Here is a 14,587-nt window from a genome sequence, read left to right as displayed (position 1 = left end):
AAACACAAACACATACACAAGAGGTCAGTGCCCCACAGGATGTATACTTGTGATCTTCAGATCCACAGGAAATGTTACTATCTCTTCTGCGTTGCTTATAATCCCTTCCCCAAAATGATCAAAGGTGATGAACCCAATCATTATGACTCTGTGAAGAGATGCGGGCTGTCTTCCTCACATCAACTACTGATGACTGATGTGGCTTTTGGCTCCAACGCTATGCATAGGCCATGGTGGGGGAAAGCGAGGCTGTGTGATGCTGGTGTCTCAGACTGGAATGGCCCTGATGCCTGTCCTAGCAAATGAAAGAGTGGCCATGTCCCACCAAACATACCAAATGAAGCCTGCAGCAAATGCAACCAAGCATTCAGGAAAGAGCAGAGTTCTAGGAGCTCAAACTCAGATAACTTAATAGTGCTTAGTGATCTCAGGATCTGTGGCCCCACCACATATGTGCACAGGGTAAGAGGCAGAGTGTTTGCCTCTAGTGGGAAACTCCTATGTGACCTCTAAGGCATTTTCTTTCCTCAGGAAGAAATGTTTAGCAGGGGAAAAGGAAATTGTGACTCAGGTGACTCGATGGCCTTCCTAGTTGGACGGGTTTGAATTGTTCTAGAAACTATTTCCCTGAGCTCAGCCCATAATTGCTCATTACTCTGTGATCCCAAACCAGTAAAGGTGTATAGCATATGCTCAGTAAAAATGGAATCGGAATGGGGATATCAGCTACGTGTCATTACGCGTCTGTCTTAGGGTTTCCATTCCTGCAATGAAACACCATGGCCAAAAAGTAACTTGGGAGGAAAGGGTTTTTCAGTTGACACTTCCACATTGCTGAACAGCAATAACTAAAGAAGTCAGGACAGGAACTCAAACAGGACAGGAATCTGGAGGAAGGATCTGATGCAGAGGCCATGGAGGAGTAATGCTTACTGCTTGCTTCCCTGGCTTGCTCAGTCTACTTTCGTATTGAACTCAGCTCCACCAGCCTAGGGGTGGCACCACCCACGATGGGCTGAGCACTCCCCCATCAATAACTAATTAAGAAAATCCCCTGCAGCCAGATCTTATGGAGGCACTTTTTCGATTAAGGTTCCCTCCTGTCAGATAACTCTATGTTAAGTTGACATAAGACTAGCCAGCATAGCATCTGCCCATTCCTAGGTTAATAATCTTTCCATCTGTCTAGCTCTATACCCATGCTTGGCATTGATGGGCTTTTCCTCTTCCCCACCTCTAACATCTGCAAAGCATGCTCTGTCTTATTTCTTCAGACATGAAGATTTTTGCCAAGAAGGTGCAAGGGTAAAAGGATGGCACTCAACTTATTTTTTTGTTGTTGTTGTTAGATACTTGGAGAAGACACGCGAGGAGTAAGTTCTGTTCCTATTGCTCAGGAAGAGCAATGGAGGCTTGGGGGTGAGAGCAGCTGAAGAAGGACCAGCTCTGGTTTCCTGCCTAAAGCAGCACATGGCATCAAACTGGTGCCAAAGACGTCATCAAAGCTATAGCAAGCCTGAGGGGTGTGTGGACAAAGAGGGGGCCTCAAAGAAACCCCTCATGGCTCCCCTGGCTTTCCCTGAATGAGGGGTCCTTTGCCAGTTGGCTATAAGACTCTTGACTCGGTGAGAAGTAAGATGTAAGACAGTAGGAAGTGCTGGGTCAGCCCTGGCTCCTGGAGCCTGTCCCTTCCCTTTGCAATCCCCAAATCTCATTATTAATTCTTCCATTATCTAGGTTGTTCTGATGCTACTCTGCATGGCTTGGAGGAAGGGGAGCATTTTAGCTGACTTTCTGCTTCATAATGAAAATATTAAACAACATTTGAAAGGCAGGGGGAGGGCCATGTGCTTATGAGAAGTTTGCGTTCGTTCTAATGATCCTGGATTATAGTTTGTTTACATTTAGATAGATATATAGATTATTTTTGTCCAAGAGTGGTTGACTGAAAGGATATAAAGTGTAGCTTTCAGTAAGTTTTTGTGTCCTCTGAGGGCCAGAGTTGTTGTGGTTTCCATGGCAGTGATCCCTTTACATGTGATCTTGATGTTGGCTCCTGCACTGCACGGTCTTCCTGTGGGCCCTGCATTGTCCTCGGGAACAGGACATTCAAAGACCTCAGTGCTCAGACCCCTGTCTTACCAGAAGGACTCCTTCCACCTGGATACAAGCAATCCATGTTCCTGGTGTGATGGAGAATGGATCTGCAAAGCCATTTCCCGGGACCGTGACGAAGGCTGGCTCTTTACTCGGGGGAAAGGTGATCTCTTTGCTTTGAGAGGCATCTATCAGAAATATAAGTAACTCTTTAAGACATCTTTCTAGAAGGCAGTACTAACACTTTACATAATTTAGCTTTCAGTATTCAGTGTATAGCTGGAGAAACTTAAGGTAGCAAAAGCATGCAAGGGACCTGTCCAATCAGATCTTCTCATGGGCTTCATGTTTTCTAAGGATGACAGACTTGGCAAAAAACCAAAGGAATATTCTATTCATCCTTTCTCAATTGCAAGGAGGCAAAGCCAAGTTTAGAGGCTCATGCTACTCTGGGGTTATGTCCTGAGACGCTGTCTCTAAAAAGCAAAACCACAACACAGGTAAGAAAAGAGGCTTGAGGCTGCCTACCTGACTTCCCCCTGGATGAGTAAACAGTGATACGGCCGGATACTTCTTCCATTCCAGGATTGATGTACCTCAGAATAATCCGGAATAAGGAGAGGCTTGACTTCCTCACGGTCAGTCTTACCTTTACTTCATTCTGAAAAGTACCCCAAAATAACATAAAGTGTAGAGGAGTGGCTGCAAAGAAGTGTCAGCAGACAGTGACTTTTGTTTCCCTGTTAGCTCTGTAAGACACACGGAGATACACACATGAAAGCATGTATGCACATGCACATGCACACACACACACACACACACACACACACACACACACACACACAAATTCACACTCATACATAATCAGTTCCCAGAAGTTGGGCAGAAATAGGGCTACCAAGAAAGCAAAGCCGTTTACAATTCTAGTGACAGTGAAATGCACCCTCGAAGCACCCGGGGTTCTCTTTCAATATTTTTTGTAACCAGGAAGACAGATTGGAATATAAGGTGGATCACAGCGACAAGGACAAACATGGCTGACTGAGAAAGCCAAAGGCAGAAGATAGAGAAGGAAAGGGAAGCATGACATTTCACGCCACCACATTAGAGAGGCCACCGGGCATCTCCTGGCCACAGACACAGGCAGTAATAGTGGGGGAGCAAAGCATCTGTGATAAAAACCTGGATGCAACTAAATATGCCTGTTTTGCCTTAGGAAGTTTTATCTCAAGCTTTTATCCAGAAACAATGTTAGCTTTTGAACTAGAAGAGAGGTCTCGTGTGTCTCCAAGCTCTGGGGTCTCACAATACTCTATAAGAACTGATAATGCAAGTAAATTATCATTTATTTATTCAGATTTACTTATTGTATGCTAATAAACATTCCTCCTGCATATGTGTATGTGCATGGAGGTCAAAAGAGGGCGTGACATCCCTTGGACCTGGAGTTAGGGATTCTTGTGAGCCTCCATGTGGATGCTGGGAACTGAACTCAGGTCCTCTGCAAGAGCAGTGAAAGCTCTTAACCTCCACGCCATCTCTCCAGCATAAGTTATTTTTATTGAGAACCACAAGCCACATGTCCAGATCCAGCTATGGTCCAAGGTGGGGAGGTTCACAGTGTGGGAATTCCTGTCTGGATTTGCTCAATCCTCTCCCAGCTAGCTTGGCCTCAATGGAAAGGACATGGGTTACAAGACTTGCAGAGCCAACCAAGGCTGACTCCCAGGGAACCACTAGTTCTGACGCAGAGGCCGTAAATAACACCCCACAGGAATTCCTGCCAGATCCAAGAATTTGATTGAATTCATTTTTTTCAATTTTAATACCAATTGGGAATTAAATGTGCAAGGATGAATTAAGAGAATAAAGCAGGTGGTCAAGCAAGGGACACCACAGGTCCTCTGACCCAAAGGCTTCCTCACAATGAAGATCATTTGAAACGGATTCCTTTGCGTCAAACGTCTGTGAGAACACCTACACTGGGTTCGGTGTCAGCCACTTCTCATCAGGACTTGATGGAATCCACGATGATCTTATGACTAATCGATCTCCACTATGAAAAAGGAAGAGCCCGCATAGAATGTAAATGTGTTTCTCAGCACCAAGTTCTGTGGCTCACAGCCTCCTGCAACTCCAGATCCGGAAGATCTCGTACTCCCTTCTGCAGATGCCTGCACTCCCCTGTGTCATACCTCACGTGCACATATGGTGCAGGCCTTTAATGAAAGAATCCAGGGAGCAGAGGCAGGCGGAGCTCTATGAATTAAAGATCAGTCTGATCTGCATAGTGAGCCCCGGGTTAGCCAGGGTTCCATAATATGACCCTGTCTCAGAAAGGAAAGGAAGAAACTGAATTGGTGTGTGCGGGAAGAAAGGCCTTGCAGTCTTGTTTGGTAAAGATAACTTCGTTGGGGAGAATTTGGCCAGGCAAAAACATCATTAGGTAGATGGGGACTCCGAGAGAGCTGTGGCCTGGCCCAGATTCTCTCTGACTCCATTAGTCCCAGTCATCGGTTCACCTCTCTCACATCTACCTCAGAGCAGTTTAAGAGACCAGCCTCAAAGAGAAGTTCTGAGGATAAAACTTACCTAGTGACTCTACACATAGGGCTATAAATTCTATATAAGTCCTATAAGTAAAGAATAATGTACACATCTCTTACTCTACATTAAGGCAAGATAGACAGATGGGAGTAGCAGAGGGTAGCGGAGGGAAGGAGACGGAAAAGCCAAACAGCACCAAAGCTCACCCTTTACTTCAGTCCCCACGCAGAGGAATTCAGGATTTTAAAAAGCAGTGCCCCAAACCAGTAACGCCAAGCGGGAAGGTGATTCACGGGAAGGTGATTCACGCCTGATGTTATGCACTTAGGAGGCTGAGGCAGCAGGACACTGTGGACCTCTGCTGGAGGGGGAGGAGGAGGCTAGCTATTTTAGAAGCCTCCAAGCCAGCTTGGTTTTTGTTTTCCACAGATGTCATTATAGTAAAAGATGTTCTCTATGTTTTAGTAAAGCTTAATATCATTTAAGAAATGTGTTTCTATCCATGAAAAGCCTCCAGAGACAAATACTATCTTTCTTCGGTTCCTTCATTTTCTGATTTAGTGGTCAAATTAAAGTAACTATGAAATCCAAGCACATATTTAGTTAAAATATTGCCCTATCTTAAATCCCGAGCCTGGCTTCCAAGGCAACCCTAGCCAGCGCTCTACAGAAAATGAATCCTAGAATAGGCCCTGGCAGCAGCAGGACTTTTAGACCCTAGAGTGCTCTGCATATATATGGGTGTCCAGCAGTGAGCTGTAGCCCTCTGACTGTATACCTGCACAGAGGTCATTGGGACATATCCTCTCCAGCTAAACTCAGGGAATTCCAGGGGATCAAATCCAAACCGTAGGTCTCTTCCGTTAGGTCCAGTGCCACCTTCAACCTCATACTTCATGTGGTGCAAGTCCGGGAAGTAGCAGTTACTTTCAGGCCTTTGTTAATCACAAGTAAAGGGACATGAGGAGTTAGGTCTGTGGTTAAGCTGAATATCTTCCCTAATAGATGCTGCCCAAAGAACACGGCCAACTCACTAAGCCCATTAACTCAGAACAGAGGAAGGCTGTCCCCGCCCCTGCTCTAAATGATTGCTTTTATTCAGGGAAATGCTGGCACAGAGCACACCCGACACCCACCCATCCCAAGCACTAAATTGAGGAAGTCACTTAGCACAAGTCATGAGGTCCCCGACATACCCCTACTGTGTTCTAATGGATGCCAACAATTAATAAAATTTAATAGCTGCTCTCTCCCTCCATCTTCCCACACTCACATACTTTACAAACATCAATAATTATGGGCAAGCACTGTTATAAGCATCACGATATAATACTGTATATAGTAAACATATATATATATATATAACTTTATCATATTCTTATGTGTTTATTTGTGTGCATGCATGTGTGCACACGTGTACATGGATGTGCACTTGTGGCGGGCAGAGGACAACGTGCTAGGGTTGGTTCTCTCCTCCCACTGAGTGGATCCTGGTCCTGAGGACCCACTCGGGTGTTCAGGCTTGGCAACAAGTGCCTTTACTGTCTGAATCATTTATAGGTTAATGGATGAGTTCCTTTGGCAAGTCCAATTGTAGCAGTCATAAAGAAAGCTTTAAAACACCCAATGCTAAGTGGCTTCCACACTCAAACTACTCAAGAGTTCTTCAAGCCAATAAATATGCAAATCTGTAAAAAGGAATAACACTTAATGGATTTAGAGACATAAAGATCCACCTGTCAACAGAAATAGATGCCACGCCCCTGCCCTGTGAGCACAGAGAAGGCTGCCACGCCCCTGCACTGTGAGGGCAGCCCCGCCCCTGCACTGAGGACAGCCACGCCCCCACACCATGAGCACAATGAGGACAGCCACGCCCCTGCACTGTGAGCACAGAGAAGGCTGCCACGCCCCCACACCGTGAGCACAGCGAGGGCAGCCATGCCCCTGCACTGAGGGCAGCCACGCCCCTGCATTGTGAGAGCAGCGAGGGCAGCCACGCCCCCGCACTGTGAGCAGAGTGAGGGCAGCCACGCCCCTGCATACTGTGAGCGCAGTGAGGGCAGCCACGCCCCTGCACTGTGGGGCAGCCACGCCCCTGCACTGTGAGCAGAGTGAGAGCTGCTTGCACCCAGCATTTGCAAAGATCCGTAGGCGTGTTTTTCTCCAGCGCCTCAGAATTCATCCAGGATCCATTCTAAAGAATTACTGTAAACATGTTTAAAACACTATGTGGAAGCAACATGATTGAGCCAAAACTATACAGCAAATAAGTTATAAAATACTTTGCAGGCATTATTTTGAGGATGTCTTAATGCTATGAAAATGCTAATGATATGTACTGTTAAATAAATTGATTTTAAAATTTACATAAAAAGGCTAAGTTTTAATTGTAAATAAAGTCAAACCAATAATATTTTACAAGGTTATCTTGGAGAGGGGCAGTGCAGATTTTTCTTTGCCTTTTTTTTTTTTTCTTTACTTCTTTTCAGAGCTGGGGACTGAACCCAGGGCCTTGCGCTTGCTAGGCAAGCACCCTACCACTGAGCTAAATCCCCAACCCCTTTCTTTGCCTTTTTATTTGAATGAGTTTACTGAAATTTCTAAAATGAATATGCATTTATGATCATGAAAATTAGAGAACAGTGAATGCCTTCGAAACTTAGAAGAAAATCTAAACAATCTCAGATACTGCCTGAGCTGATGTTTGACAAGATTGGGTCCTAGGGACTCAGGTCTGCCCATCTGGACAGAGAGGCTAGGGTTCCACTGGCTGGTTTATCACGCTGTACTGTGGTTTTCACTCACTATCACACCAAAGGCTGCACTGGCAGTATTTCCAGGTATTCTCCTGTGTGCTAAAGTGTGAAACAACGCTGTTTTCATCTGTATGTGGGTAGCTCACTTCTGTTGGGTTCTATTATTTTCTCCTGTGCTTCTCCATGTAGCTTCAGCCAGAAGGCCCAGCCACAAGGGCCAATAGAGAGACTGAGGGACAGTCACAGTCAGCAGCACTCAGAACTACATCAAAGAATGTCTTAATTAATCTGCCGATGAAACAGGAGGAAAGGGTGCTTGAGATTTTGAGAACTTTACACTTTTTTGAGTTTTTGGCATATGGTTGAAAACCAAAGAGTTTGGATTTCAATTTCCTTCCACAGAGGAAACACTTACAGTTGGATCATCACACCCAGAGTCACTTGTCATAGACCCCAACCTCTTCCAGAGTCACACATCATATACCCTACCCTGCTCCCAGTCTCTGCCCTTCCTGCTTTTGTTCTTAGCTTCCTTTCCATAGCCTCTGTTTCAAGACTTTTCCTGCGCACCTTATTCTAATTCACCTGACGTCTCTACTCCCTCACTGAGGGACACAAGCAAGAACTGAATGTCACTGCTCTAGAAGCCTGGGAAAATGTGGGATGCCCCTTGGGAAAACAGAGCTGGCCCCTGTGTTTGGCTCTTCCTCGCTGTGGCTTATAGAGAGGCTTTGGCCTCCAGTGGGCACACTGCCACAGACTGTTTGCATTTTGTTTTTATAATGATTTACTTGTTTACTTGTTTCTTCTAATTGTCCACTTGAAGTGTGGGGACTTTGGGAGGCAGGGGGCTTGCAGTTTATGCCATATGCCACAGAACTGGTCTCTATGAACATTGTAATCTCCTATTCTAATTAGCTCATGGTCACATGTCCAAGGTTCCAATTACACTGACTGCTTCGTCTGCCTTCTCAGGATTACTACACACGGGAAAGGGGGAGATGGCCTCAGTAACACGAGTGTGTAAAGAAGCTTCAAGAGGACTCACCTCTGGCACTGTTTCCCCTCAATGTGCTCTCTGCACTGGCATTCTCCCGAGGGCCCACTACACATGGTAGTGAGCGCTCCGCCAATGTCACACTGACACCCTGAAAGTCAAGAAACAGTTGGGGTTACTACCGAACTGTCTCCCTGACAGATGTTTCCCTCCCGAAGAGAAGAACGACTCTGGTATTCTCAACACTGTCTGGGCTGCTTCTTTCCTGTGCAGATCCTATATCAGGCAGGGATGTCTCAAACATAAGTGACCCGTCTCCTCACAGGTCTACCTCTAATTTCAAGATGTGTGACTGTGGGTCAGCAGCTGGGTACCCTGTTCTCCAGTCAGAGGGGATGGTTGCTCCAGAGCTAAGCCTGGCTAAGTAGCCTGGGAGGAGAGCTCTGTCAGACAAGTCCCCACAGACATGGAAAGAGGGACAGCAGATGCTGTAATCTCAGTGCTGACGGATGGCGCAGAGGCAGGAGCATCCCTGGGACCTACTGATTAGGGATAGCCAAATTAGCAAGCCCCATGTTCACTAAAGACACTGTCTCAAAAAAGAAAATGAAGATCAACTGAAGGGGGTACCTGACATGGACCTCCTACACAGGGCACACATATATATGAACATGAATACACACACACACACACACACACACACACACACACACACACTCACATTCATACACACTCACTCATTCACACACAGAACAGCATTGCTGTAAATAACTTTCATGATGAGGCCCACTTGGAAGTCAAGAGTAGCCTTGTAGGCCACCCATTTCTGGAATTTCATTATTTAACACAAGCCTCTATCTAAGTATCTGGCTTTTTAGCTAATATGAAATATAGCTTCAAGGTGACCAAGCCTCGATGTTAGTCAATATTAGCACGCACCCTCCCTCCCACATATGTAGTTTGTAAATGAAGCAACAGTGTTTCTGGTAGAAGAGAAGTGGAAACAGCACCACTTGGGGTTCCCTGCAAGTCACCACCAGGTTCTCAAGACAGAATGTCTGAGCTCCATCCTTGAAAATCAGCTGCAGACAGTCATGGCGGGGATTCTGACAGCCTCTGTCCTTTAGCATTTTGGCCTGCCCAAGCCCTGCCAAATGTATTTACCTTGACAGCCAAAGTAATTGCTCTTCTCCAAGGAGAAATATCCATCTGCGCAGGTGTCACAAGCATCACCAGTTACATGAGCTTTGCAGCTGCAGTCACCATCTTCCTGTAGAACAAGGACCCGGTCAGCAGCATCTGATACACAGGATTCACTAGCCCTCAGGCTTGGAAGTGGGCTCATCAAACAACAGGAAGCAGGGTAGCCGGGATTGGGAAAATATGCCCATGGTCATGACAACTAGCCAGGGACTGGTACCGTGCTCCAGCAATCCCACAGCCAGCCACTGCAGCACCCCACAGTCATCACACGGAAAGCTGCCCCATGTTACCTGTCCACACTCTCCAATCCCGCTCACTGTCCCTGCCTCATGGCATTGGCACTCTGTGAAGGTAAAGAGGGTATCTATGATCCAGGGGGTATATATACAAGGACAGTTCCCTGGCTCTAGGGACATTACATGCCTACGACAAAACTCATGTGGTTGGATTTCCTGTGGACTTAAGCAACATTCCTCTGCACTGCTGGGCTCAGATCAGGATTGCTTTCTGGGGCCAGTAGACAGATCAATCAACACGATCCGTCTAGAGTGATGGCTAGCTTGTGGCAATTCTAGCACAGAGTTTATAAATGTCCCCAATGGCAAGGTCATTGTTGACGTGCCCTAAAGATTGGTCATTTCACTTAGACCTCTTGTTAGGTGTTTTTACTTGTTGTCCTGGCTTTAATAATTGTACAAAATAAACGATGCAGTAGGCTCATGTCATTGTTATATTGTGTGCATTAAAATTAAAATAAAGTTTATCCAGAAAGAGTGGTTTATAAAAGCAAAGAGTTCAAAGGTATTTATCAAGAAGCTGCCTTCCCAAACAACAAAATTCAAATGGAAACAGTATAGATAAATCTTTGCCCAAAAATGATAGTTCTGCCCTGAATGGAGGTGGGGGACACCAAAGCAACATGTTGAACAAATCAAATTAGTTTGACACAGAGCTCTCTTAACATAGCCCACCAAAACCCATCCCTTCTGCTCAAACTCCACCCCACTTCTAACTAAGCAGGGCTCACATGGGCTCACAGAGACTGAAGTAGCAAACACAGGGCCTGCATGGGTCTGCACCAGGCCCTCTGCATATATGTCATTGAGATAAGCTTGGTGTTTTTCTGGGACTCCGAATAGCAGGGGCAGGTGTCTCTCTGACTCTCTGCCTGCTCTTGAGACTCTTCTTCATGTTGGGTTGCCCTACCCAGCCTTGATATGAGGGCCTTTTTGCCTTGTCTTATTGTATCTTGCTAGTCCTGCTTGGCTGTTATCTCTTGGAGGCCTGTTCTTTTCTAAAGAGGGAACAGAGAAGGAGTGAATCTGGGAAAGGAAGGAGGTGGTGGGCAGCTAGAAGGAATGGGGGAGAGGAGGGGAAATGGTTGGGATAAACTATCTGAGAGGATGATATATTTACTGAGAAGGCAAAAATAAAGAAGCAAGAACTCCGAAAGATATGGCAGAGTGCATGCAGCAGCTTACCTGAGCATCCACGGGGGTTTTCTTTGGCCAGATCCCAATATAGTGGTTTGCAGACACTACATGTAGGGCTTGTAACATGAAGCTTGCACTGGCAGTAACCCTGGAAATGAAAATCAAACGATATCTGGCATTTTGAAGTCAAGACCTGTTTCAAATGTGTGTTTTCAGCAAAGCTTTGTTAGCGAAATAAATTTTGACCACGAAAGATAAGCCAAGGGATTTACTAAAGCCCAGGATTACTTTAAAGAGTCTTTTGAACTTGAAAAGGGGGGGGGCATTCCAAAGCAGCTGGGAACAAATATAAACAAATTCAAAGAAATATCACATGATTATCTCATTAGATTCTGAAAAAGCATTTTATAAAATACAACATCCCTTCATGTTAAAAGTATTGGAAAAATCAGTAATTCAAGGTCCATACCTAAACATAATAAAAGCAATATACAGCAAACCGATAGCCAATATAAATTTGAATGAAGAGATACTTGAAGCAATCCCACTAAAATCAGGAACTAGAGAAGGCTGCCCACTTTCCCTGTATCTATTCAATACAGTACTCAAAGTTCTAGTTAGAGCAATAAGACAACAAAAGGAGATCAACGGGATACAAATTGGCAGGGAATAAGTCAAGATATCACTATTTGCAGATGATATTATAGTAGATATAAGTGACTCCAAAAATTCCACCAGAGAACTTCTACAACTAATAAATAACTTCAGCAAAGTGGCTGGATATAAAATTAACTCAGACAGATCAGTAGCCTTCCTTGATACAAATGATAAATGGGCTGAGAAAGAAAATAGGGAAACAACACCTTTTACAATAGTCATAATATAAAATATCTTGGTGTAACTCTAACCAAACAAGTGAAAGATATGTATGACAAGAACGTCAAGTCTCTCGAGAAATAAGAAGACCTCAGAAAATGGAGAGGTCCCCCATGCTCGTAGATTGGTAGGATTAACATAGTAAAAATGGCCATTCTACCAAAAGCAATCTACAGATTCAATGCAATTGCCATCAAAACCGCAACACAATTCTTCAAAGACATGGAAAGAGCAATTCTCAATTTCATACGGAAAAAAAAAACAAAAAAAGCTAGGATAGCAAAAACAATTTTTAACAATAAAAAAACTTCTGGGGAGAATCACCATCCCTGACCTTAAGCTCTACTACAGAGCAATAGTGATTTAAAAAAAAAACTGCATGGCATTGGTATAGAGACAGACAGGTAGATCAGCGGAATAGAATTGAAGACCCAGAAATAAAACTACACACTTATGGACACTTGACAAAGAAGCCAAAAATATGCAATGAACAAAAGAAAGCATCTTCAATAAATTGTGCTGGTCTAACTGACAGTCGGTATGTAGAAAAATGAAAATAGTTCCATATTTGTTACCTTGCACAAAGCTAAAGTCCAAGTGGATCAAGGACCTCAAAACAAAACCAGATGCACTGAACCCAATAGAAGAGAAAGCAGGAAAGAGTCTCAAACTCATTGGCATGGGGTTGGGGGGTAGGATTTCCTAAACAGAACTCCAATGGCTCAGGCTCTAAGATCAAGAATTGATAAATAGGACCTTGTGAAACTGAAAAGCTTCTATAAGGCAAAGGACATAGTCAATAAGGATAACTTGGCAACTTACAGATTGGGACAAAAAAAAATCCTTACTCACCCCATATCCGAGAGGGGGCTAACATCCAAAGAATATAAATAACTCAAAAAGCTAACCTCCAAAAACAAAACAAAACAAACAAACAAACAAAAAACCCAAACAACCCAATCAAAAGATGGGGTATCGAGCTAAACAGAGAATTCACAACAGAGGAATCTTGAATGGCCAAGAAGCACTTAAAGAAATGTTCAAAGTCCTTAGTAATCAGGGAAATGCAAATCAAAACCCTGAGATTCTACCTCACACCAGTCAGAATGGCTAAGATCAAAAACTCAGGTGACAGCAGATGCTGGAGAGGATGTGGAGAAAGAGGAACACTCCTCCATTGTTGGTGGGATTGCAGACTGGTACAACCACTCTGGAAATCAATCTGGAGGTTCCTCAGAAAATTGGAAATAATCTACCTGAAGACCCAGCTGTACCACTCTAGGGCAATACACCCAAAAGATGCTCCATGATGCCACAGGGACACGTGCTCCACTATGTTCATAGTGGCCTTATTTATGATAGCCAGAAGCTGGAAACAACCCAGATGTTCCACAACAGAAGAATGGATACAGAAAATGTGGTCCATTTACACAATGGAATACTACTGAGCTAATAAGAAAAAGGACATGGTGAATTTTGCAGGCAAATGGATGAGCTAGAAAATGTCATCCTGAGTGAGGTAACTCAGACCCCAAAGGACAGGCATGGTATGTACTCACTGATAAGTGAATAGTAGTCAAAAAAGTACAGAATACCCAGGAGACAAGTCAAAGGGCCCAAGTGAGGATGCCTCAATCCCACTTGGGAGAAGAAAGCAATTGGGGGGGGAGGGAGGGAGGGAGGGACCTGGGTGTGAGAGGAGAGATGGAGGGGAAAGGGGGAGCATGATCAGAAATTGGGAGGGGGTGTTGGGGGACAGGACAGAAGCCCTAACGGCCAGCAGAAAGAATGGAAATATGCAATCTCTGGAGGTGGGAAGTGGGGTGTCTCTCTAGAATGTACCAGAGACCTGGGAGGTGAGGAGATAGTCAGGACTCAAGGGGAGATACCTTAGATGAAATGCCCTACAGTGGGGAGAGGGAACTTGGAGAGTCCACCTCCAATAGAAAGACAGGTCATCAAGTGGAGGGATGGGGTTGCTTCTGTCAAAAACTCTAACCCAGAATTGTTCCTGTCTAAAAGAACTGCAGAGATAAAAATGGAGAAGAGACTGAGGGGAAGGAGGTCCAGTGACTGGCTCAAATTGGGATCCATCTCAAGAGGAGGCTCCAAGGCCTGACACTATTACTGATGCTATGGTGTGCTTACAGACAGGAGCCTAGCATGGCTGTCCTCTGAGAGGTCAACAAGCATCTGACTGAGACAGACGCAGATACTTACACCCAACCAAGAGAAGGAAGCCAGGGGGCCCTGTGGTTGAATGAGGGAAAAACTGTTAGAAACTGAGGAGGAGGGTGACCCCATAGGAGGACCAGCAGTCTTAACTAACCTGGACCCTCTCAGACACTGAGCCACCAACCAGGCAGCGTACACTAGCTGATAAGAGGCCCTGACACATATACAGCAGGGGACTGCCTAAGAGAAGATGCACCTAACCCTGGAGAGACTCGAGGCCCCAGGGAGTGGGGAGGCCTGGCAGGAGGAGGGGCGGAGAGGGATAGACCGGGGAGAGGAAGAATGGGATGAGAAACCATAAGAGGGCAAACCTGGAGGGGGGAAAATACTGGACTGTAAAAAAATTAAAAGTAATAAAAAAGAGGGGTATTTTTATTTGATGCATTTGAGTGTTTTACCTGCATGTATATATGCACACCATACGTGTGCCTGGTGCCCGG

The 14,587-nt window shown here is 45.0% G+C and overlaps 1 protein-coding gene across 4 annotated transcripts in view; it reads right to left on the bottom strand.

Moving 5' to 3' along the window:
• Lama3 (laminin subunit alpha 3) overlaps positions 1-14,587 on the bottom strand; it is a 235,124-nt gene that overhangs the window by 126,976 nt on the left and 93,561 nt on the right. For all 4 annotated transcript variants that reach the window (XR_005496046.2, NM_001393748.1, XM_039096924.2 and 1 more), the window contains 7 exons: positions 11,085-11,184; positions 9,894-9,946; positions 9,565-9,670; positions 8,452-8,551; positions 5,423-5,579; positions 2,626-2,758; positions 2,143-2,285 (listed from right to left, as the gene is read on the bottom strand). Coding sequence is in view for 3 of the 4 variants with exons in the window: in NM_001393748.1 (NP_001380677.1) it covers positions 2,143-2,285; positions 2,626-2,758; positions 5,423-5,579; positions 8,452-8,551; positions 9,565-9,670; positions 9,894-9,946; positions 11,085-11,184 (792 nt within the window). In the remaining variant the exon portion in view is untranslated. The remainder of the gene's footprint in view (positions 1-2,142; positions 2,286-2,625; positions 2,759-5,422; positions 5,580-8,451; positions 8,552-9,564; positions 9,671-9,893; positions 9,947-11,084; positions 11,185-14,587) is intronic.

This window comes from Rattus norvegicus, chromosome 18 (assembly GCF_036323735.1).
Source record: "Rattus norvegicus strain BN/NHsdMcwi chromosome 18, GRCr8, whole genome shotgun sequence".
Taxonomy (NCBI): domain Eukaryota; kingdom Metazoa; phylum Chordata; class Mammalia; order Rodentia; family Muridae; genus Rattus; species Rattus norvegicus.
This window is presented reverse-complemented; position numbering and strand designations above follow the sequence as displayed.